Here is a 27,424-nt window from a genome sequence, read left to right as displayed (position 1 = left end):
TCAACAAAAGGTACTGAGACAACTGGAAAGCCATGTGCAAAAGTAAGGAAACAGACGATTACCTCAAGCCACATACAAAAAATTGATCAATACCTTAAGAGCTAAAACTAGAAAACTCTTAGAAGAAAATGGGAAAAACTTCATGATCTTGAATTTGGCAGTGGGTTATATAATTTGTTATATAATGACACTAAAACGCAAACAACAACAAAATGGTAGATTGGACTTCATCAAAATGAAAACTTTTGCACATCAAATGATGTTATTAAGAAAGTGAAAAGACAGCCTACAAAAGAAAATATTTGCAAATCAAGTCTGATAAGGGTCTACAATCCAGAATATACAGGGAACTCCTAAAGTTCCATAACAAGCAGCTTGATTCAAACATGGGCAGAAGATTTACATAGACGTGTCACCAAAGAAGATATACAAATAACAAATAAGCAAGTGACAAGATATTCAACATCACTAATCATTAGGGAACTGCAATTCAAAACCACATTGAGATACCACTTCATACCAAATAGGTGATGGATAGCATCAAAAATAATAATAATAAGTGTTGTCAAGGATGTCGAGAAATTGGAACTCTTGTGCATTGTTGGTGGGAAGGGGCAATGGTACAGCTGCTATGGGAAGTATTACAGTGGATCCTCAAAAAATTAAAAATAGAATTATCATATGATCCAGCATGCCCACTTATGGGTATATACACAAAGGTACTAATAAGCATAGTCTCAAAGAGATATTCATACACAAACGTTCATAGGAGCATTATTGACAATAACTAAAATGTGGAAGCAACCAAAGTGTCCAACAATAGATGAATGGATAAGCAGAATGTGGTATATGCATGCACTGGAATTTTTTCAGCCCTATAAAGGAAGGAAATTCTGAAATTCTGACATATACTACAACATGGATATAAGATTTGAAATTGATGTACATTTGATATTTTAAAAATAAATAATTCCACTGAAAATAGAGATTTTTCAGAGGAATAAATAAGATGATTCAAAAATTCATCTGAAAAAGTAAACATAAGAATAGCCAAGAAAATTCTGAAAAACAAAGTTATGAGATCTAGCCCTAAAGATACTAAAATACAGTACAATATTATAGTTTAAAACATCTATAATAATAATTATACCATTTTTGGTATTGATGTATGAAAAGTTCAATCACTGGAACAAAATAGAAAATATAGAAATAGACACAAATGCATACAGAAATTTTGTAATTGTAAAGAAGTAGCCTTTAAAATGAATGGGGTAAAGTTAGATCATTCAATAATTGGTATTAGAACCATTAATAGGCATCTGAAAAATAATCTCAAAACAAAATAAATCCTAGATGATAAAAATATAAATGTATGAAGAGAAACTATAAAGGTACTAGAAGAAAACATGGGAAAATATTTTTCTAATATTGGAGCAAAGAAGGCTTTACTAGAGGTAGCACAAAACTTACAACCCATTAAGAAAAAAACAAATGGTTAATGAATTTGATTACACAAAAATAATCAATAGAGGAAACAAGACAAATGATGTTTTGCAATAAATTTGACAGGCAAGACTAATTTCTATAATGTGCAAAGTACTCATGCATAAAATCAAGAAAAAGAACAGTGCACTATAAAAGTTTACAAAGGATAAGTACTGGTAGTTAACAGAAAAATCTGAGTCTTTAAGATAAATAAAGACATCCAGCACTTATTATTAAAGAAATTAATATTAAAACAATTTTTTCCTATTAGAAAAATAAATAGAGAATTGTATAAAGCAAAATATTGGTAAAGATGTAGGGGTATTGAAGTTCTTATATATTGTTGCTGGGAATGTAAATTTAAAACTTTTGAGAAACATTTTATAATAAAAATCTAAAATGTATATTCTTTTGCCCAGTTTCAGTTCTGAGAATTCACCTTACAGACATAATCACACATTGTGCAAAGAAGTACAACTACTGTCAATAAGACTTGTTTTGAAATAGTAAAAGACTGAAAGCCAAATTTCCATTAGTAGGGAAAAAGTAAGTCAATTGTTGTATAGCCCTAAAGTGGAAACTTTCTCCCTATATAAATAATTATTATATACTAAAAACAATTAGGTAGATCTATATAAAAATAGTCTCCAAGATACAGTGTGAGATGAAAAAAAAATGAAGGCATAAAATACTGTGAAATATATTTCCACTTCTATTTTTAAAAAATGATTAGACTAATTCTGGAGAGATACTCAAAGAAAATGTTACCATTCTTTGTCGATAGGGAGATTAGACTGAAGGAATTAAGCCAAAATTTTTTATTTGAAAAAGAAAAAGTAAACTGGAGGTATAAACTACCACACCAAAAAAACACTGCATAACATTGCATAATATAACCAATAGTCATAATATATATAATACTCAGTCTTAATCTTCTTAACCAAATAATTTTAATTCAATATATTAGGAGATTTTCCACTCCAAAGGAATAGTTTCAAATTATTTATTATAAATTTTCACATATATGATTTAGAAAGGATATACTGTAAGTACAGTTTATGGTGAAAGGAAGGTTCAGACCCAAAATATTCAGAAAAAGTTATTATTGATTTGCAAGTGTTTTACAGGAAGATCATATTTTGAAGAACTGTCTCACTGTAAAATACAACAGGTATTTCAAACAATAAAAGTTTTTTTCAAGGTTAAGGTATATTTGTTCATATGGGGTGAGAAGACTTTTATCCATACAGTTATTATATCTCAATATTGAAAATGGTAATGGATGTCCACCTAGTTCAGGAGAACAATGTATGAACAAAATGAGAATTTTAACAATGAGAGAGAAAGCAAAATACCAAACAGAAGTCACAGACCTGAAAGATACAATAACTGCTCAAAATTTTAATAGAGGGATTTGACCACAGACTAGACGAAGTGGAAGAAAAGATCAGTAAACTCAGGACAGTGGATTTAATCCAATCAAAGAAGCAAAAAGAAAAAAAGATTGAAAAAGAGTGAAGAAAACTTAAGGGACTCATGGGACTATAACAGGTTAATCAATATTCACAGTACAGGGATGCCAGAAGGAAAAGAGAGGGAAAAAGAGAAGAAAGTTTAACTAAAAGAAATAATGCTAGACAACTTCCTGGGGAAGGAAATAAACATCCAGATCCAGTAGCCTACTAAGTTCAAAATAAGACAAAACCAAAGAGACCCATACCAAGACACATAATTGTGAAAAGTTAAAAACAAGAAGACTCTTAAAAACAATGAGGAAACCAACTTCTATGAACAAAAGCATCCCCATATGACTATCAGCAGAATTGTCAGAAAATTCGAGAACAGAACAGAGCAGCAACATGATATATTCAAAGTGCTGAAAGAAAAAAACTTTCAACCATAAATACTTTATCAGCAAATTTGTCCTTTAGAATTGAAATAGAGATAGTTTTCCAGACAAGCAAATGCTGAAGGAGTTCATTACTATACTGACCTTATAAAAATTGTTAAAGGAGCTTCTTTAATTTGAAACAAAAGTGATAACTAGTAACAGGAAAACATAGGACAGCATAAATCTCACTTGAAAAAGTAAATATGCAGTAAAATTCAGAATGATCTAGTGTAATGCAGGTGGGTAAATCACATAAATCTAGTATGATGGCTAAAAGACAAAAAAGGTAGTTACACAAGATAAAAACATGTAAATTGTAACATAAGCTGTGGAAGGAAGGGTAAAAATGTAGGCCTTAGAAAGCATTTGAACTTAAGTTCTTATAAACAGACTATTACAAATATATTTGTATATCTAAAACGAATACAATATTATATGATCAAAAAATGCAAATTTTAAGCAACTTAAATAAATAGAAGTTTTAGATAAGCCTGGTAACACAAAGCAAATGGCTATAATAGACACATAAAAGAGAAAGAAATTTAAGCATAAAATAAAAAATAAAGACAGCAAGAAAATAAGGAAAAAAAATTACAAAACAGTCAGAAAATTCTTAAAAAGACTATAAGGTCATACCTATCAACATTTACTTTAAATGTAAACTGAGTAAATTCTCCAATCAGAAGACAAAGAGTGGTTAAATTGATTTTTTTAAAAAGACACAACTATATGCTGCCTACAACAGACTGATTTCAGTTTAGGTACACATCAGACTGAAAGTGAAGGGATGGGAAAAAATACTCCATGCAAACTGTGAACAAAGAAAGCAGGGATAGTTACACTTAGATAAAGTAGATTTTAAGTCAAAATTGTCAAAAGAAACAGAGAAGGCCATTATGTAATGTTAAAGGGGTCAATCCAACAGGAGGATATAATGTTTGTAAATATTTACACACCCAACACAGGAGCACCTAAATATACAAAGTAAATATTAACAGACCTAGAGGGAGAAACGGCAATACAAATACTATGGGGCTTTGATACCCCACTTTCATCAATGGATAGATTATCCAGATAGAAAATCAATAAGGAAACATTGGACTTAGACAACACATTTGACCAGATGGACAAGTAGACATTTACAGAACATTCCATCTAAAAGCAACATAATACATAATTTCAAGTACACATGGAACATTCTCCAGGATTGATTGTATGTTAGGACACAAAACAAGCCTTAATAAATTTAAGAAGACTGAAGTAATATCATGCCCCTTTTCAGACCACAACAATGTGCAACTAGAAATAAATTACAAGATGAAAAATGGAAAACTCACAAATACGTGGAGATTAAACAACATGCTGCTGAACAACCAGTGGGTCAGAGAAGAAGTTAAAAGAGAAATTTAAAGATCTCTTGAGGCAAAATGTAAATAAAACACACTAAAACGTATGGGATGCAGCAAAAGTAGTTCTAAGAGGGAATTTCTTAGCTATAAATGCCTATATTAAAAAACAAGATCTCAAACAATCTAACTTTACATTCAAGGAACTAGAAAAAGGATAGATGAAGCCCAAGATTAGTAGAAGGAAGGAAACAAAGATCAGAGCAAAAGTAAATGAAAGAGACCACAAAGACAGTACAAAAAAAGAAAAATCAATGAAAATAAGAGCTGGTTTTTTAAAAAGATAAAATAGACAAAATTTTAGCCAGATTCACCAAGAAAAAAGAGGACTCAGAATTGAAAGAGGATATGTTACAGCTAATATCACAGAAATACAAAGGATCGTGAGCCCACTGTGAATAGTTATATGCCAAAATATTGATAACCTAGAAGTGGATAAATTCTTAGAAAAATACAACCTACCAAGACTGAATCCAAAGAAATAAAAAATCCGAACAGACCAATTAGTAGTGAGGACACTGAATCAGTAATCAAAAATCTCCCAACAAAGCAAACCCTAGAACCAGATGGCTTCACTGATAAATTCTACCAAACTTTTAAAGAATTAATACTGATTCTTCTCAAACTCTTCCAAAAAATAGAAGAGGAAGAAACACTTCCAAATTCATTTTTCAAAGCCAGGATTACACTGACACCAAAACCAGACAAGGAAACTACAACAAAAGAAAATTGCAGGCCAATATTTCTGATGAACATAGATGCAAAAATGTTCAACAAAATATTAGCAAACCAAGTCAACGATACATTAAGGATTATATGATCAAGTAATATTTATTCCAGGAATGAAAGGATGGTTCAACATCTGAAAATCAATCACTGTGATAATCCCACTAACAAAATGAAGAATAAGAATCTTGAGATGCAGAAAAAAGCATTTGACAAAATTCAATATCTATTTTTTTAATGATAAAAACTCACAACAAAGTGGGTATTGAGGGAATGTGCCTCAGTATTAATAAAGACCATATATGAAAAGCCCAAAGCTTGACGTCATACTCAGTGGTAAAAAACTGAAAGTTTTTCCTCCAAGATCAGGGACAAGACAAGACAAGAATGCCTATAGTCACCACTTTTATTCAACATAGTACTAGAAGTCCTAGCCAGAGAAATTAGGCAAGAAAAAGAAAAAGTATCCAAATCAGAAGAAGTAAAACTGTATTTGCAGATGGCATGGTATTATATGTAGAAACCCTAAAGACTACATCAGAAAACTGTTAAACTAAACAAATTCAGCAAAGTTGCATGATAAAAAATCAATATACAAAAATCAGTTGGATTTCTATACACTAATAACATTATAAGAGAAATTAAGGAAATAATCACATGTAACATTTCATCAAAAGAGTAATATAGCTGGGTATAAATTTAACCAAGTAGGGGAAAGATTTGTACACTAAAAGCTATAAGTCATTAATGAGAGACACGTATAAATGGAAAGATATTCCATATTCATGGATTGGAAGAATTAATACTGTTAAAAATACCCATATTACCCTACTGAAATCAATCTATGCATTCAATGCAATCCCTATCCAAATTCCACTGCCATTTTTCACAGAAATAGAAAAAATAATCCTAAAGTTTGTATGGAACCACAAAAGCCCTCAAATAGCCAAAAAAATCTTGAGAAAAAAGAACAAAGCTAGAGGCATCACACTTTCTGATTTCAAACTATACACAAAAACAGACACACAGATCAAGGAACATAATAGAGAGTCTACAAATAAACCCATGTGTATCTGGTCAATAAATTTGCAGCAAAGGAGCCAAAAATATATAATAGGGGAACTACAGTATCTTCAATAAATGATGCTGGGAAAACTGGACAGCCATATGTGGAAAAATGATACTGAACCACTATTTTATGCCATACACAAAAATCAACTCAAAATGGATTAAACACTTGAACGTTTAAGATCTGAAACCATATTTCTAGTGGAAAACATGGAGCATTGCTCCTTGACATTGGTCTTAGCAATAATTTTTTGGATTTGACACCAAAAACAAAGGCAACAATAGAAAAAATATGCATAAATAAGGAAAATACGATATGGGACTACATCAAACTAAAAGCCTTCTGTACAGTAAAGGAAACCATTAACGAAATGTTAAGGCAGCCTACAGAATGGGAAAAAATATTTGCAAATCATATTATCAGATGAGGTTAACATCCAAGAAATATAAAACAGTCATAGAACTCAATAGCAAAAAACCAATCTGATTAAAGAACATAAGAACTGAATATGTTTCCAAAGAAGACATACAAACGGCCAAGAGATACATGAAAAGGTGTTCAGCATTGCTAATCATCAAAGAAATGCCAATCAAAACCACAATGTAATATCGCCTCATACATGTTCATCCAAAAGAAATAACAAGCATTGGTGAAGTTGTAGAGAAAAGGGAAAGGTAACCCTTGTGCTTTGTTGGTAGGAATGTAAATTGGTGCAGCTACTATGGAAAACAAAATGGGGGTTCCTCAAAAAATTAAAAATAAACTACTGTATGATCCAGGAATCCCACTTCTGGGTATGTATTCAAAGGAAATGAAAACAATATTGAAGGGAAATCTGCACTCACATGTTCATTTCAGCCAAGATGTTGCAATAATTTAAGTATCCATTGATGAATGAATGGATAAAGAAGATGTGATATATATATGGAATATTATTTGACTGGAAAGAAGAAAGGTGGAAATCCTGCCATTTGTAACCACATGGATGGAGCTTGAGGGCATTATGGAAAATGAAATAAGCCAGACATCAAAAGACAAATACTGGGTGGTAGCACTTATATGTTGACTCTAAAAAAAAATCATACTCATAAAAACAAAGAGAAGAGATTATCAGGAGCTAGGGCAAACGTGGAGAAATTTATAAAAGTACCAACTTTCAGCTATAAGATGAATAAGTTCTGAGAATCTAATGTAAAACATAAGTATAACTAAGTATAACTGAAATTTGCTAAGAGTAGAACTTAAATGTTCTCACCAAAAATATTAATAAATATGTGTTATGATAGGTATATTAATTAACTAGATGGTGGGAATCCTTTCCCAATGTATGTGTATGCCACATCACCATGATGAACATTTTAAATATCTTACAATGTCAGTTATACCTCAATGAAGCTGAAATTTTAAAAATAATTATTGTTATTGCAATTTAGAATTCTATTCATTAGTGATAAAGGCTAAGGAATGAAAATGTTTTCAGTAACAGTATTTTCCCAAAGACTGTAAAATAATTTTTAAACTTCCACTTAAATGTATGCATTACAAATTAAACTTGAAAAAAGCAAATTGAGGAAATTATTAAGAAATAAAGAGGAAGTAGCTCTTAGAAACTTTGGATTTTAGAAAATAAACATCAAACTCAGAGCATATAAACCTGTATTCATTCAGTTATTTTAGCTTTGACTACAAAATCATAGTCATGAAAATTTTTCTATAGAAGAATCAAATCAAAACTGGGAATAAAAATTAATCTGACTTCACTAGGAAGTCTAATTCAGTCTCTCTAGGTCTTAAAACTTAAAATTTTTCAGAAGAATGCCATAAAAATAAGAGCTTAAAAACTGCAGAATTATTGGCAAAATGTACAGAAAAATGATATAGCTTACTCCTTGTTTGACATTCAAAAACATGGAAATAAAAATAAAAGTTACATAAACCTCAGTTTTGGTGAGTATGATGGTAGAGATTTCTGCTGTACCAGGTCAGCAGTACCACGGTTCCTAACATCTATGCCACAGCACCAGCAATGCTGAGCCAGCGACAGCATGGTATCATTCTGTCAGAATGGTTCTGACAGAACCTTAACTCTGGTGTGGTTGGGCATTGTTTTTGGTTGCAAAACTTCAGAGTAATACCTCACAGGGAGAACCTGCCTGATAACTTTTAATAAATTGTTTTTCTAAACAATCAAGCAAACAACCAAGTCAATCAGCAAACCAACTTCTACCAGGGTTGCATAACCAATGATTACAAAGGAAGGGAGATAAAGAGTTACCCTCTTAACTATAGAAGTAAGCAAGGGTAATGTAATACTGGTTTTCAAACATTTTAACCATTTGATATTTCCTGTATTTTATATGGTTAAATGCAGTCTTTTTATTTCACTTACTTTTATTGTTTTTAAAATGTAATGTTTGACTAGTATTATGAACTAGTATTATATATAGTATGAACTAGTATTAGAACAAGTATTATATTCTACATTTATTTCACCATAGAAGCACTCTCTGTGGCATAGGCATAATACTACTAATTTTCATTTCCTTAGGAATTCTATGGTGCTTTATAAAGTTTAACTAGTTTACCACATATTAAATTAATTACATCTGCATTCTAGAATGCTTAGGCAAGGACTATGTTAAAAATAATTTCAACTGGATTCAAGTCATCTTCAGTAAATTACTGCTGTACCTTACTTTATGTAATAAATATGCTAAATCAAATATGATTTAAATGTACAGAGAATCAGCTAATTTACAAGAACTTGTAACTTTTGTTAAATTTTGGAATCTTTCTGTAAAATAATGAATAATAATTTCTTTTTTGCTTTAATCTGCTTATTGTTTTAGGGTTGAATTTTTTAGAATATTGAATTTTCTTTACATGGCATAGAGTAGTACAGCTGGGCTAAAGCACCCAATCAGGGAACAATTGTAGGAAACAAACTATTGTAGTTATGTTATACAGAAAGTGATTTAATACAGGAAACCAGGTTCGTATGAAATCATTGGAAGATTAGAGAACTAAACTCTAAGTTTGAGCTATAGGTACAACTTCCAAAATAAGGCCGTACCAGGGGACCAACACTTTTCTACTGTTAGAGAATCAGAAGACTACTGCCAATCAGTTGTTGAACCAAAAGCATACTTGTTTACAAGACCAGGATCAGTAATCTGCTATGACACCTACCCTCATGATATACAAAAAGCTTGTAACTGGATATTGGAATATTGCTTTCAAAATAAAACAGTCTCCATAGCAATAATACCGAAGCAGTAGAAATATGGCTTCCATCCTATTTTCAAAATCACTTGCCAGGTTTTTGAAGCCCTGAGCCACTACGTGTGAAAAAAAAGGTCACCATGCTATGAGAAAGCCCAAGGCCCCTGAGAAAGCCACCAAAGACAGTCTCAACCAAGCTCAGCCTTTGCTACCCCAAGCATGTGAGTAAAGAAGCCTCCAAAGAATTCTAAGCCCCTAGCCATTCAAGCATTCCCAACTAATGCCCCAGACACCATGGATTAATACCCCCACCTTGCCTTAGCCTGAGTTCTGACACAGAACCAGAACCTGTGAGCATAATAACTGTTATTTTACTTCATTAACATTTTGGAGTTTTTATGCAACAGAGCTAACAAAACATATCAGATACATTTTATAAGTTTCTACAGGCATTTCAGAAATATTTTTAAAGGTTATAATACTCTATTATGTAATATATACTACAATTTACCTAAAAACTTTATGCTCAATTGTATACTTTGTTTCCAATTTTTACCTGTAGAAATTAAAACTATAGTGAACAATTTTATCAAGTTTTTTTCTTGTGTATTTAGTGTTATTTATCATAAATTTCCAGAATGGCTGTGTTTGGGCTATGACTAAAGTTCTTTCTAATGTTTTGTATTAATATCTATCTTGAATATTATCATGATAAAAAGAAAGTTTTTAAAAAAGCAAATTCATTTCCATACATTTAAAATATTTTCACCATAAAAATAAGAACTTCAAGTTAATTGACCATACTGAGAACAGAATGATATAGCCAAAAACTCTAGGCTGCCCATATGTGAGTCAAACATGAGAAGCTGAGGAAATTTTGCCCTACTGTAGGTACGGAGGGAAAAAATGACTAGCATGTTGAATAATAATTGATACCACCCTGTTATGAGCTGAAATGAAACAATATTCACAAGAAACAGCCACCGAAAGATGGTAATAGCTAGGCAGGGGCTTTGGCTTAGCAAGTCCAGAGTCTTGGCTAAGTTAACATACACTGGTCACAAGGCTCTACCATATACTCTTATACCGAGTTACTAAAGGGGTTGAAGAGGGCTGCAATCCATACCACATTCCTCTAGGACAAGCAGTGAACTCTAGAACAAGACAAAGTGTCTGCAGAAGGGACTTCTAACTGATGTACCCAGAGGGGCTTACTTTGTAATTTGTACCCCCAAAGTAGTTGCTATTTTCTAATTCACTCTAAGTCCTTCTTAGTGCCAGCTGTTACCATCAGTGTTTGTCCTATTTATAAAACTAGATTCGATAGTGATGGTGGGTCAGAGCTCTTGACTTTAACTTCCCCATGACTAACTCATCATGGAATATTTATGTATTTCCTCTGGGAAATCTGATTTCTGAGATTTATGTTAATAAATAAGATGACTGGCTCCAGAAGACTTGGATTACAGGGTGCACTACAAAAGCCTCCCCTAGACTCTACTAAACACGTGTGCAAAATTGTTATCCCTTCTCAAATATTTTAGCTGGCCCTTTAGCCCAGTTTTTAAGCACACAGACACTAAATGAGAAAATATGGATTAGAATCTTGCATTCATGAACACTGCCTACGTAATATTAGACAATTTTCTGAATGTTTTTTTCTGAGCTTCAGTTTCCTTATCTGCAAAATCAGGATAATAAAGCACCTACCTTGCAGGGCTGTTGTAAAGATTAAAAGAGTAATGTATATGACATGCTTAGCATTTAAGTATTCAATAAATGTTGACTTTTTTTTTTAAACACACTAATGCATTCAAATGGTGAAACCTAATTCTTATCCTTGCTCTAGCTATAGTGGAATACAGGAAACAGATAATTTTAAGTTCTCAGCTCTACAATACAAAAAGGCTATAATGGAGTAGACACTGAGTGCCAGTTACCCATGTCCAACATGGACAATGGGCATTATTCTTCTCCATTTAACTCTGTTGTCCTTTGAATGACCAAAGAAGCACATTTTAAAATGCACTGTGAATATTGAAGAACTATGAGATGATGTTTGAAATGTTATTTGTTAGCATTAAGAAAAATAAGACATTTTTAGTGCAATTATTTCTAAGTTTCTAAGTTACATCAAAACAAATTTAAATTCAGAAGCTCTAAGTAGTGTTATTTGTCTTAGACATGAACAGTTTTAATAGTCTGAAAAAATGATCATTTTTGTTCAGAGTTTACCTTATACCAGGAAGTGTTCTGGTATAAGTTCACAAAAACTCCATGAGGTAGATAATATCCCCAATTGACAAAAAAAAAAGGAAATTAAAGAACGAAGATGTCAGTAATTTGTACAACTCAACTAGTAAGTGATAGAATTGGGAATTTGAGCCCAGGCAGTCTGCCTCAATATTCCTAAGTACCATTCTCAACTGCACAGTAAAATGCTTCCATTCTGTATTTTAAACTCCAAGCACCTAAAATACTTCCAAACTTGTATAAGTAGGTATATATTTAAAGTATGCAACAGAAAGTCTGATACTATAATCTATTTTGTATTGCCATTAAATGGTAGAACACGTAATGGAGATAAAAACTTTTAATTATGTTAACTACTCAAATTTTAAAAATGAATTTATGTAATACTAAATTTTTCAGCTAACTACTGAAATTTGGACTAAGGCTTAAAATAGCAAGGATTTAGCAATCTATGGTTTTAAAAAAAGGAATTCTCATTCTTCATTTTTTAATGTATACACTTAGACACCTTTATATTAAGATTTAATTATGATATTTATGCTACCTTCTTCCTCTTTGTACAGATCACATAAATGGACACTGCACAAGTCCAACTTCTCAGAGTTGCAGTTCTGGAAAACGTCTTTCTAGTGCTGATGTTTCAAAAGTAAATCGCTGGGGTCCTGGAAGACCACCATTTCGAAAAGCACAGTCAGCTGCTTGCATGGAGATTTCTTTACCAGTTACAACAGAAGGTAGACTAAACATACACATTTTTGTGGATACAATTAACATCTGATATACCATGATAATGACAGCTGGAGAGCAAGGGATGGAGGACACATGTAAAAGATATTTAAAAAACTAGTGAATTCTAGGCAGCAAGTAACTAAGAGCCTGACTGGGCTGTGGCCATGACTCCAAATCCTTTTCTCACTACACATCCTTCTTCATCTCTAAAAACTGAATGTCTCTGCTTGTTGGTAGGCTCCCACCTCCACTATGCAAGGGGAGACCTATGCCTTAATCTGTTCTCTACACTCCCAGTAATAATCAAGATTTCTTTTCATCTCAATGGTAAGCCTCTTAGTGTCTCTATTTGTACATATTTAGTGTCTTACAATCTTAATTTCCTCAACTGTCAAGGGAATGTGACCAAGAAGAAGGCAAGATATTAAATTATTAAGTTTGTAATCTTCATTTTCATCTTTTTGTGAAAAAAAAGGAGAATTATTTGCTTATTTATGGAATGAGCATCTGGGCAGGAAGTAAAGAGTGAGAAGTACAGAAATTTTTAGAGGGTGGGGGGAGAGGGACTCTTGTCATTTTGCTGCTCTTTCTGATAAAGAATTTTGGGAACAGAAATAGGAAAAAATAATCTTAGGAAGGTTTCCTATGGTAAGTCTATACTATAAAGTATTCCCCAACTACCACCCCTCAAAAAAATTTGATAGTATTCTTCAAAAATTTTTAAATTTTAAAATTTTTACTTGTTACTTTAATATTACATCATACTAAATCTGGTCCATAGACATCCAGATAATGATATGCCTCTCATGGGTGTCTGTGGATAGTTACCTTGAATGTTGATGAACCCTGAATGGAAAAATTTTGGAAACAATGAGCTAGGAACATTACAATAGAAGCAGTATCTAAAGATTATAAAAGAAGTAGCACTTAATCACTGGATTGAGAGTTGGGAATTTTGAGTTTTAGACATTTCTGCCTCTAACTTATGCTGGATTCTGGGAAAATTATTTAACTCTATATCTCTGTCTCCAAATCTGTAAAGTATGTAAGTTATATCCAAGCTCCCTCTCATCTCCAAATTCTATTATGAACATTTTTACAAACTTGCTTAGGGATAAAACAGGGGAAATTAGGAATATTGTATTTTGTTTTCTAGAAAAAGAATAGTCTAAGGAACTTATATTTAGTCCCTTTTTATAAAAATGAGTCACACTTGTACTTATCGTGTACCTATCAAGAGGGAAAGGAGAGTGAAAGACGTAGAGAAAAATATGAGAAACTTGTACTCTGGAGCAATTATTAGAACAAAACAACATTCATAATATTATTTAACTGAGGTGGTAAGTTTATGTTTGTTGGGGTGTGCACATGTGTAAATGTTGATGAGAAGAACATGAAACCATCCTGTTTCCTTTAGGTGGGCTGAAACCCTCTCATAAAAATTATCACTGTCAATAGGATGGCATTGTCTACAGCTTTTGATTTGGCCCTTGCAAAGTTAGAACTGAATTTGGATTCAGTGTTGACAGCTTCTGAAACAAGGTCAGGGAGATAACATTTCTCTTCGGCCTTGGTAAATGGTTCAATTTTTACAACTGTAATTTACTCCACATATAGCAAACCAAAAATTGTATTAGGGAAATGTATTTACCGTAAAACATTTGTGACCCCTTCAAGTAAGTAGCCACAATATTGTAAGTGAGAATTGCCAAGAAATCATTAGGAATACTTCCAACAAATGAGAGAAACATAATTAAAATAGTACCAGAAATTCTTGTACCCTTGACTCTTGAAATATTTTTTTCCAGATTAGAGAATTTTGACTAATTATAAAAGAATCAAATTCTACCTCACCCCCATAATTTTGTTTTTTATATACTAAGTCTGATTTTACCTGTTGCAGAAATATACTAACAATTTTTGTTTTTCAAATTTCCATAGAAAGCCGAGAAAATTCCTGTAATCGTTCTAGAAGTTCCAGCATCTCCAGTATTGACAAAGATTCAAAAGAAGCAATTACAGCACTATACTTCATGGAGTCCTTTGCTCGGAAAAATGACCCTACTATCTCCCCTTGTTTGTTTGTTGGAACTAGTCTGGGAATGGTGTTAATCATCTCCCTGAACCTACCTTCAGCAAATGAACAAAGATTTACAGAGCCAGTCATGGTGTTGCCCAGTGGTAAGAAGTTATATTTATTCTTTCATTGCTACTTTTTCAAATTTAGATATGATTTATTTTAAGAATATTAATTTGTTTTTATCCGTAGCAAATACAGGAACTGCTGACAATTTCATAATCTTATACTGACCCAATATTTTTCATATTACAACTTACCATTTCTTAGAGAAAAATAGTAAAATTATTTCTATGGTGGTAAACTGTGGAACTGCCAAGCTAAACAGTGCCTTGGGAAGGAAGTTTCTGAAAAGCACTGAAGAAAACCCTAATGCAAAAAATAAAAATTTAAATTTAATGAATTGAAGCACTTCTCCAAAGTTCCATGCCAAAGTTCCATGTTATTACATCATCCTTGATGAACTCAGATTAAGCTAGAAGCTGTCTGATTTAAGGTAGCTTTCTAAAGTGATACTCTTCCCATCTTGTTTCAAAGGCAGTCACACAATTTCTTTTCTTTTTATCCTAGTGCCTAGAGAATTTGACACAAGTTATGAGTATTGTTGTTAAAGCATGTTATATTCTCTTCTACTTGAATTATCTTTTTTTTCTTCTGAAAGAGAGGAGTTATTCCTTTGAATATTTTAAAACTTGTTCTTATCAATAACTTCTATCTCTTTCCTATAAGTAATAAGAAATGTTTTTCAGGTAGTTTTTAAGTAAAAAAAATTTCATTAAATATATAGGATAAACATTATTGTTTTAAAAGAATACGTATATATGATATGGTAGGTTAAATAGAGTTGTGTTTTCTTTATTAACTGGTATGCTAAATTCATGTAGATGGATTGTTTCTTACTATAGGTGGAATGGTCAGCTTTCCTCTTGCTGTAGTGAATTCAGATAAATGTATTTGTTTTGTATGTGCATGACTTAAACAACAGAAATTTATTTTCTCTCACTTCTGGAGGCTAAAAGTCTAAGACTAAGGTATTGGTCAGTCTGATATCTTCTGAGGCCTCTCTCCTTCGCCTATAGATGGCCCTCTCGCCATGTTCTCAAATGGCCGTCCCCCTGTGTGCATGTACCCCCATGTCTCCTTGTGCATCCTCATCTCCTCTTATTAGAAAGACACTAGTCAGTTGCCATTAGGGCCCACCCTTACAGCCTCACTTTAATCACCTCTTTAAAGGCTTTATTTCAGACTGAGTCACCTTCTGAGATACTGACTGGGGTTTAAGGGATTCAAAATATGAAGGAGGGGCACAAGCCCACAAAATGCACTGCATTTTTTAAGTTAACGTTAGGATCACTTTATTTTTATTGTAAACATATTTCACAATGAGAAAATATTTTTATAGCTTTCCTAATTTTAAGGAAAGATGCACAATTCTCTTAGGCTGGTTGAGTTAGTTATAGTCAGATTAGTGAGGTCAGAGTGAATTATTAAGTATTAATTCAATCCATTATTTAACTCAGTAAATTGTTATACATATTGGACACCTAATACGTACCTGGCATTCCTCACAAGGTTAAAGCTAATGTCAAACTCCTATGAAAACAAGTTCACAACCATAAGTGAAAGACACTTTTCTAATAGATATTCTAACAAATGTGGTTTTCTATGTCACATGCATAGAAATAAACAGTCTCTGAAATTAATTTAACAGATCTCTCAGTATTATGGAAAAGTTCTTTACCATTCTTAAGAAAGAGATGTACACTAAAAATGATGGCAAAATATAAAACAAGTTTAGATTTAACTTAATATTTTGGCATCTGGTTTGCAAATATTTGCAAATTTTTTCCTTATCTATTCAAAGAGATAACAGGAAGCTATCTTCTCCAAGTTTCTCTGTCAGTATTCTCCCATGCTTTCAAGACTTTAGTTAATAATAAAATCAATAGCAATTATAACAAATGCACCACACAAATGTTAATAAGAGAGGAAAGGACAAAGAAGGCATGTGGGAACACTGTACTATCTGCTCAATTTTCTGTAAACCTAAAACTGCTCTAAAAATAAAGTCCGTTAATTGGGGTGGCAGGGGGAAGATGTTAACTACAAAGGAGAAAACTATGAGGCTGGGTCCAGATCTGATTTATAATTAGCCATAGAAAGAGAGAAAGACTAATTAGAAACCGTAATTTATGACAATAAAAAGAAAAAAAGGAAGGTGCAATTTCATAAGAAAAGATAGAGGTGACAAAAAGCCCATTCAAATTTAAAATAGAAAACTTAGCCCTTCCTCCTACACAGCTCACTTCTTGATTCCCACTTCTCACCTTCTTTCCAATACCTACTCTCCATCACATCCCTGCTCCACTCATCCCTACCCTATTGGCACTGCTCTACATTATGGGGGCCCCTTAAGATTTGGAATTGGAGGGGTTTCCCTCTTCTGTTGTCAGTGCTGAAGTGGGTGACATGCTCCCAAGCCCATACTACTATTGAATCAGTCACTGGGGATAAAATGGCCATCAGGACATACGGTGGTCTTTGTTCCCACATGTTTGTATTAAAGAACAAAAGTAAACAGAAAATTACAATAAGGGAAATAAAGAGTATTGCTGCAGCATGGGAGGGAGATTTGGCAGAGAATCTCCCTAACAAAGCAGATGCCAGAAGTGGGAGTTGGACAGGTTTGGGAGAGGGACATGCACGATGCTGACATTTTACTCTAAACAGCATGAGTAAAAACCTAGAGGTTAAACAATCCTGACACAGCTAAATCCTAGGGACAGGGTGGTGCTAGATGAGGTTGGAGAAGCAGACAGGAGAAGATGAGGGGGCCTTGTAAACCATGTTAATGAGTTGGAAAAGATGTCCTACATCAGTAGATTTTTTTTTCCAGGACAAAAACTGTGATGCAATATGTTTCTTATTTCCTCTCAAGTGCTGGCTCTTAAATTTCATAATTGTAAAAAATCAAAATCAGAAGAAAGTTAACAGAAGTTTTACCATTAGCAAAGTTTCCCCCTCCATGGTCCCCTCTCTTCCTCCATACTTCTGCCCCTAGGAATTTTACTTTCCAACATTATTCTGTGAGAAATTTGTTAGACTCATTTTTTTAAACCATTTGACTGAGTTATGGTTGGCATATAAAAGCTGTACATATTTAATATATACACCTTGATGAGTTTGGAGATAAGTATACACCTATGAAACCATGTGACCACAATCTATGTATGAACATATCCTAACCTCTAAGTTTCCTACCCTTCTATTTTTTGAGATTCATTTTAGATTATATTTCATTTCTACTTAATACTTTGTGCTGCCAGCTACAAATTATTCTGTAATTATCAATTCTGCCACATAAAATACCTAACGTTGCTTTGTAAAAAAAGTTAATTTGATGCCTCATGATCAAACTCAATATTTAAACTCATGGTTATAGTGTCTCCAAACTCATTCTCTTTTCTCCCAAACTGGTTCTTCATGCCACTCTTCCCATTTCTATTAATGGTGCCATGACACTACCTAAATGACTTCCATCACTTCAGTTTCTTCTTTTCTGATCCTTTTACTTAATACCTCTGTACTGGACTTACTCCAGTATTGTTTTAATCACCTAATTTCCATGCACCATATTCTCTGATATCTTTCACTTACCCATACAAGCAATTTCAAGCTCTATATCTTAGAAATCAATGATCTCTATAAGCTCAGCCCTATTCTGCCTCTGTAATCTTATTTCTTGCTAATTCCTAGCACCAGCTCCCTGGTCCAGCCAGTCTTATTTCCTCACTTCCCATTTCTCTTTGTTACCTGTCAATCATCTATCATTGGTAAATGACATATGAACCTTTGTGTTTGTTTGTCAAAATTTCAGAACCCTGTGTCTAGTTTCTTGCAAGAGCTATAGGATTTGGAAGAATTTATGGACTAGCTTTTGGCTCCATACAGTTCAGATTTCAAGTCTTACTTATTCTACTTTATATTTCTAAGGTTGACATAATATGCCTTTGCAATATAATCTCCAGCTCTGCACTTTCATATCAAAATTATGCTGAGTTGTATCAGGTAGTAGTAGTTTTCCTGAGAGCCATTCTTATACCTGGAAGACTAGCAATAACCTGGATTTGGTAGTGACCATGAACCACATAAATATATCTCACTAAACCCAAACTAAATGCACCCAATCTCAATTCCCCCTTGTCCAGATTCCTGAAATGCCCATCTACTACAGTGTCACCTAACGGAAGGCAAGTTAGAGTGGAAAGTAAAAGAAATTTTAACTGATTGTGGTTAAAATATTTTAGTTTCACAAATCTAGTAAAAACGCAAAAACACATAAACACATTTTCATGGTCCCTTCCTGGACCTTGAAGCCAATGCTAGTAAAGGATCCTGAAGTTTAAGCTTCATTAGCTTCACAAAAAATCTGGCTCTGCCTCCAGCACAGTGTCTGATACATCTTAAGTGTTTGGGTGTAAGATAGGAAGAGGGAAAATACAAATTAATAAATCTAGCCAAAGTCAACATTAGAAACATCATCCAAGCTGGTTATACTAATGAAACCTTGGGAAGTAAGGAATTGGAAAAGTTATCACTAAATCCCATTAAATATTATTAATACTATCAACTGTTAACATACCAACATAGGTGCTATCTTTCTAACCCTTGACAAAGAGCAAGTACAAATGCTCACAAGGACTCATCAGCCCAAGTCTGTCTAGACTTGGGGCTTGTGGTTTTAGGAGTTGGAGGTAGAGGTGGTATGCATGATGCCTTAAAGAAAGGCTGATAAAGAAAAACTTAAAGTGTAAAATAAATATTCATGTAAATAGGTTTACCTCGTATTTTCTCTATAAATTTTCTCCCTTTGTATACTAAAATTACGATTTTAATTTACTAATTCAGATTATATAGTATGTAAATTTAGTTTCACATGTATGTATTCAACATTAAACCTATACAAAAGTATACCAAAGATGATCTTCTCCCCTGTCCTTTCCATTCCTTTTCTTCCAGTATTCTTATGTTGTCCTTTGTCTGATGACAGAAATGTCTCCTAGACTGAACCTCTACCCCAGACTTTCCCCAGCTATTGCTTATGTCAGACTTATTTGCCAGTAGTCAGTTCCTTTAAAGTCCAGCTCCCTAATGAAGAACTAGTAAATTAAGCAAATGGGTTAATATGCTGTCTCACAGATATAATATGAAACTAGTTAACAGGCTTTGTCTGGAGATCATTTACTTAAAATGAGAACATAGTTTTTAATTTTAAGTCTAAACCTTGATGAGAAATTTCATTAAAGTATTTAGTTAGGGCCATTCAATATAAGGTACATATATTTCAAACATATTATGAAATTCATGCATTATATCTTTTACAAACTGCAATAAGAATAAACCTATAAGAATATAGTTCAATCAAACATAATGGTTATATTTGACTGAACATGTATAATAATGGCCTAATACAGAAAAATAAACATACACACTCCCCATTTATAGGTAGTAGTGCTGTTAGGTGTTTACAATTGTTATTACTAGTCTTATTGTGTGTTTAGAAATTATATTTTCTCCGAAGTATATACACCGTCAACCTGAAACTGTTGAGTATCGGATCTGTCTAAACCCTTAAGAGATAGACTAACACATATAGAAAGCTATTAAGATTTTTAGATAGCTTTAATCTATTGAATTAAAAAAGCAAAATAAAATTCTCTCCAGGTATTATTAAATATGAATGAAACCTCACATACCTTTTCATCATGTGCTATTGGCATGAATTCAAACTTTTGCCAGAATAGTATCCCTTATATGGAAAAATGAAAAAATGTATTCTTTCTTTGTGCAAATCCAATGATCTAGATATATAGTTCTGCAGATAGTATAGTAAGTTAAAGACTGTCAATTATATATATCCATCCTTGTGAATATAGCTTTGATGTATTTGTGATTTTATATTTTTTTTCAGATTTAATAAAATCAAAAACAAAACAAAACCTTTTTCACATAGGAAGAGCTTGAAATATAAGAGATAATCTTGAACTATGGAACTATGAATGAAGGAAATTTCTTTTCAAACAAATAGGAGATTAGACATTATGACTTGATTAAGGCTGAATTTTCAAAAGCATAGTCTGGTACATATCTTAAATTATTTCTTCTAAACTTTTAGTCATTCAGAAAATATGCTTGTATTTTCTCCATAAATGTGGTCAGAAAAAAAAGGAAAAAAGATCTACTCAGCAATCTAATCTTATTTTTTGAGGGACTGTCAACTGTTAACATACCAAAATAGGTGCTATCTTTTGAAACCTTGACAAAGAGCAAGAACAATTTTCCACAAGTACTCATTAGCCCAAGTACAGATTTAAAACAAAAAATATATTAGATTCAGAAAGCCCTGGGTTTAGATTACCACTCTGCCAATTTCTACTTTGGTGACTTGGGACAGTCATTTAACTTTTGTGAGCTTCAGTATCATAAGAAAACATCCAAGATGACCTCCTCTAAGTGGTTGTTAGGAGAATTACGTGAAATAACATGAAAAACATAAACCACATATTATTAGTAAGTGTCAATTCCACTTGTATTTTTTATTTTAAAGTGGTAAGCATATGTAACATGAGATCTATCCTTTTAACAGCTTCTTAAGTATATATTCTTGTTATCTATAGGCACAATGTCCTACAACAGATCTCACCTTGCATAATTTACATTTTATACCTATTGATCAGCAGCTTCCCTTTTCCTCCTACCCTAAGCCCCTGGCAACCACCATTCTATATTTTGCTTCCATGAACTTGATTATTTCAGGTATCTCATATAAGTAGAATCCTGCAGTATTTGTCCTTCTGTGTCTGGCTTATTTCTCTTAGTACCATGTCCTCAAGGTTCATCCATATTGTCATATATTACAACATTTCCTTCTTTTTTAAGGCCAAATAATATTCCATTGGATAAACCACATTTTAAAAAATCCATTCATCTGTTGGTGGACATTTAAGTTGTTTCTACATCTTGCTTATTGTGAATGTACATCAGAGTGCTAATGTCTCTTTAAGATCCTGAATTCAGGGGAGGCAGAGCCAAGATGGCAGCATGAGTAGGACAGTGGGAATCTCCTCCCAAAAATATATATATTTTTGAAAATACAACAAATACAACTAATCCTAAAAGAGAGACCAGAAAACACAGGACAACAGCCAGACTACATCCACACCTGCGAGAACCCAGTGCCTGGTGAAAGGGGTAAGATACAAGCCGCAGCCTGGCGGGACCCAAGTGCCCCTCACCCCAGCTCCTGGCGGGAGGAGGAGTCTGAGCGGGGAGGGAGAGGGAGCCCAGGACTGCTAAACACACAGCCCCAGCCATCCGCACCAGAGCACAGACACAGTGCATGCATGGGGTGCTGGAAACTAGGGAAACAAGGCAGCAAGATCTTTGAGCAGGTCCCGAAGCTGGTGCCCCTGTGACAAAGAAAAGCAAGTGCTTTTTGAAAGTCTTAAAGGGAGAGGGATGCCACAGATGGAAGGAAGCATCCTGAGTCACAGTCCAGCAGCTGCAAATTCCAGGGAACTCCGGACACACTAACCCCCTGTGCAACAGCTCTGAGACCCCTCACAGAGGTAAACAGTCAAAGAGCCCCCCCGTCCATTACCCCTCCGGGCCCCGCCATAGCAGAGCAGCAGCCTGAGGCTAGCCACGCCCACAGCAAGGGAGCTTCCTCAATACCGGCCGGGCAAGATACAGAGACCCAGTCTACACGCAATTGCCCAACACGAGCCACTAGGTGTCGCAGTTGTCACAGTAAAGAAATACCAGGAGCAAGTGGAAAGCCTTGGCCCTCCCAGCTGACAGAAAGTTAATAGCTCACCATTGCACCTATCAACATGAGAAGGCAAAAAAATTTGATCCAGACAAGACTAACCCAGACAGCTTCAACATCTTCTACATCCTTCCCTGAGAAGGAACCTGGGGAGATAGATTTGATAGATTTAACCAGTTTTCCTGAAAAAGAATTCAAAACAAAAGTCATAACCATGCTGATGGACTTGCAGAGAAATATGCAAGAACTAAGGAGGGAGAATAGAGAAATAAAACAAGCTCTGGAAGGACTTCAAAACAGAATGGACGAGATGCAAGAGACCATTAATGGACTAGAAAACAGAGAACAGGAACACAGAGAAGCTGATGCAGAGAGAGATTAAAGGATCTCCAGGAATGAAAGAATTCTAAGAGAGCTGAGTGACCAATCGAAACAGAACAATATTCGTATTATAGGGGTACCAGAAGAAGAAGAGAGAGAAAAAGGGATAGAAAGTGTCTTTGAAGAAATAATTGCTTAAAACTTCCCCAAACTAGGGGAGAAAATGGCCTCTCAGACCACAGAGCTACACAGAACTCCCATGACAAGGGATCCAAGGAGAGCAACAGCAAGACACATAATAATTAAAATAGCAAAGATCAAAGATAAGGACAAAGTATTAAAGGCAGCCAGAGAGAAAAAAAAAGGTCACCTACAAAGGAAAACCCATTAGGCTATCATCAGACTTCTCAAAAGAAACCCTACAGGCCAGAAGAGAATGGCATGATATACTTAATGCAATGAAACAGAAGGGCCTGGAACCAAGATTACTGTCTCTAGCACGATTATCATTTAAATATGAAGGAGGGATCAAACAATTCCCAGACAAGCAAAAGTTGAGGGAATTTGCATCCCACAAAGCACCTCTACAGGGTATCTTACAGGGACTGCTCTAGATGGGAGCGTTCCTAAAAAGAGCACAGAACAAAACACCCAACATATGAAGAAGGGAGGAGGAGGAATAAGAAGGGAGAGAAATACAGAATCATCAGACCATGTTTATAATAGCTCAATAAGCGAGTTAAGTTAGACAGTAAGATAGTAAAGAAGCTAACCTTGAACTTTTGGTAACCACAAACTTAAAGCTTGCAATAGCAATAAGTACATACCTTTCAATAATCACCCTAAATGTAAATTGACAGAATGCACCAATTAAAAGACACAGAGTAATAGAATGGATAAAAAAGCAAGACCCATCCATATGCTGCTTACAAGAGACTCACTTCAAACCCAAAGACATGCACAGACTTAAAGTCAAGGGATGGAAAAAGATATTCCATGCAAACAACAGGGAGAAAAAAGCATGTTGCAATACTAGTAACAGGCAAAATAGACTTCAAAATAAAGTCACAAAAGATAAAGAAGGACATTACATAATGATAAAGGGGTCACACCAACAGGAGGATATAACCATTATAAATATATATGCACCCAATACAGGAGAACCAGCATATGTGAAGCAAATACTAACAGAATTAAAGGAGGAAATAGAATGCAATGCATTCACTCTGGGAGACTTCAACACACCACTCACTCCAAAGGACAGATCCACCAGACAGAAAATAAGTAAGAACACAGAGGCACTGAACAACACACTAGAACAGATGGACCTAATAGACATCTATAGAACTCTACACCCAAAAGCAACAGGATACACATTCTTCTCAAGTGCACATGGAACATTCTCAAGAATAGACCACATACTAGGCCACAAAAAGAGCCTCAGTAAATTCCAAAAGATTGAAATCCTAACAACCAACTTTTCAGACCACAAAGGTATAAAACTAGAAATAAACTGTACAAAGAAAACAAAAAGGCTCACAAACACATGGAGGCTTAACAACATGCTCCTAAATAATCAATGGATCAATGACCAAATTAAAAGAGAGATCAAGCAATATACGAAAACAAATGACAGCAACAACACAAAGCCCCAACTTCTGTGGGATGCAGCGAAAGCAGTCTTAAGAGGAAAGTATATAGCAACCCAGGCATACTTAAAGAAGGAAGAACAATCCCAAATGAATAGTCTAAAGTCAAAATTATTGAAATTGGAAAAAGAAGAACAAATGAGGCCTAAAGTCAGCAGAAGGAGGGACATAATAAAGATCAGAGAAGAAATAAATAAAATTGAGAAGAATAAAACAATAGCAGAAATCAATGAAACCAAGAGCTGGTTCGTCAAGAAAATAAATAAAATAGATAAGCCTCTAGCCAGACTTATTAAGAGGAAAAGAGAGTCAACACAAATCAACAGAATAAGAAACGAGAAAGGAAAAATCATGACGGACCCCACAGAAATACAAAGAATTATTAGAGAGTACTATGAAAACCTATATGCTAACAAGCTGGGAAACCTAGGAGAAATGGACAACTTCCTAGAAAAATACAACCTTCCAAGACTGACCCAGAAAGAAACAGAAAATCTAAACAGACCAATTACCAGCAACGAAACTGAAGTGGTAATCAAAAAACTACCCAAGAACAAAACCCCCGGGCCAGATGGATTTACCTCGGAATCTTATCAGACATAAAGAGAAGACATAATACCCATTCTCCTTAAAGTTTTCAAAAAAATAGAAGAGGAGGGAATACTTCCAAACTCATTCTATGAAGACAACATCACCCTAATACCAAAACCAGGCAAAGACCCCACCAAAAAAGAAAACTACAGAGCAATATCCCTAATGAACGTAGATGCAAAAATACTTGACAAAATATTAGCAAACCAAATTCAAAAATACATCAAAAGGATCATACACCATGACCAAGTGGGATTCATCCCAGGGATGCAAGGATAGTACAACATTCAAAAGTCCATCAACATCATCCACCACATCAACAAAAAGAAAGACAAAAACCACATGATCATCTCCATAGATGCTGAAAAAGCATTCGATAAAATTCAACATCCATTCATGATAAAAACCCTCAACAAAATGGGTATAGAGGGCAAGTACCTCAACATAATAAAGGCCATATAAGATAAACCCACAGCCAACATCATACTGAACAGCGAGAGGCTGAAAGCTTTTCCTCTGAGATCGGGAGCAAGATAGGGATGCCCACTCTCCCCACTGTTATTTAACATAGTACTGGAGGTCCTAGCCATGGCAATCAGACAAAACAAAGAAATACAAGGAATCCAGATTGGTAAAGAAGAAGTTAAACTGTCACTATTTGCAGATGACATGATATTGTACATAAAAAACCCTAAAGACTCCACTCCAAAACTGCTAGAGCTAATACCGGAATTCAGCAGAGTTGCAGGATACAAAGTTAACACACAGAAATCTGTGGCTTTCCTATACATTAACAATAAACTAATAGAAAGAGAAATTAGGAAGACAATTCCATTCGCAATAGCATGAAAAAGAATAAAATACCTAGGAATAAACCTAACCAAGGAAGTGAAAGACCTATACCCTAAAAACTATAAGACACTCTTAAGAGAAATTAAAGAGGTCACTAACAAATAGAAACTCATCCCATGCTCCTGGCTAGGAAGAATTAATATAGTCAAAATGGCCATCCTGCCCAAAGCAATATACAGATTCGATGCAATCCCTATCAAACTACCAACAGCATTCTTCAATGAACTGGAACAAATAGTTCAAAAATTCATATGGAAACACCAAAGATCCCGAATAGCTAAAGCAATCCTGAGAAGAAAGAATAAAGTGGGGGGGGGGGATCTCACTCCCCAACTTCAAGCTCTACTACAAAGCCACAGTAATCAAGACAATTTGGTACTGGCACAAGAACAGAGCCACAGACCACTGGAACAGAATAGAGACTCCAAACATTAACCCAAACATATATGGTCAACTAATATTCGATAAAGGGGCCATGGACATACAATGGGGAATGACAGTCTCTTCAACAGATGGTGCTGGCAAAACTGGACAGCTACATGTAAGAGAATGAAACTGGATCACTGTCTAACCCCATACACAAATGGATCAAAGACTTGAATGTAAGTCATGAAACCATAAAACTCTTAGAAAAAAACATAGGCAAAAATCTCTTAGACATAAACATGAGTGACCTCTTCTTGACCATATCTCCCCATGCAAGGGATACAAATGCAAAAATGAACAAATGGGACTATATCAAGCTGAAAAGCTTCTGTACAGCAAAGGACACCATCAATAGAACAAAAAGATATCCTACAGTTTCGGAGAATATATTCGTAAATGACAGATTCGATAAAGGGTTGACATCCAAAATATATAAAGAGCTCACACACCTCAACAAACAAAAAGCAAATGACCCAATTAAAAAATGGGCAGAGGAGCTGAATAGACAGTTCTCCAAAGAAGAAATTCAGATGGCCAACAGACACATGAAAAGATGCTCCACATCGCTTGTCATCAGAGGAATGCAAATTAAAACCACAATGAGATATCATCTCACACCAGTAAGGATGGCTACTATCCAAAAGACAAACAACAACAAATGTTGGCAAGGTTGTGGAGAAAGGGGAACCCCCCTACACTGCTGGTGGGAATGTAAATTAGTTCAACCATTGTGGAAAGCAGTATGGAGATTCCTCAAAATGCTCAAAATAGAAATATCATTTGACCCAGGAATTCCACTTCTAGGAATTTACCCTAAGAATGCAGCACACTCCAGTTTGAAAAAGACAGATGCACCCCTATGTTTATTGCTGCACTATTTACAATAGCCAAGATATGGA

The 27,424-nt window shown here is 34.3% G+C and overlaps 1 protein-coding gene across 11 annotated transcripts in view; it reads left to right on the top strand.

Annotated features, from left to right (window-relative positions):
* The window catches only part of STXBP5L (syntaxin binding protein 5L), a 415,289-nt gene that overhangs the window by 355,298 nt on the left and 32,567 nt on the right, over positions 1 to 27,424 (top strand). For all 11 annotated transcript variants that reach the window (XM_073231573.1, XM_037013174.2, XM_073231576.1 and 8 more), the window contains 2 exons: positions 12,616 to 12,786; positions 14,723 to 14,962. In XM_073231573.1, the coding sequence (XP_073087674.1) occupies positions 12,616 to 12,786; positions 14,723 to 14,962 (411 nt within the window). The remainder of the gene's footprint in view (positions 1 to 12,615; positions 12,787 to 14,722; positions 14,963 to 27,424) is intronic.

The sequence above is a fragment of the Manis javanica genome, chromosome 3 (assembly GCF_040802235.1).
Source record: "Manis javanica isolate MJ-LG chromosome 3, MJ_LKY, whole genome shotgun sequence".
Classification (NCBI taxonomy): Eukaryota; Metazoa; Chordata; class Mammalia; order Pholidota; family Manidae; genus Manis; species Manis javanica.
Note: the sequence above shows the minus strand (reverse complement) of the source record. Positions and strands in the feature narration are given on the sequence as shown.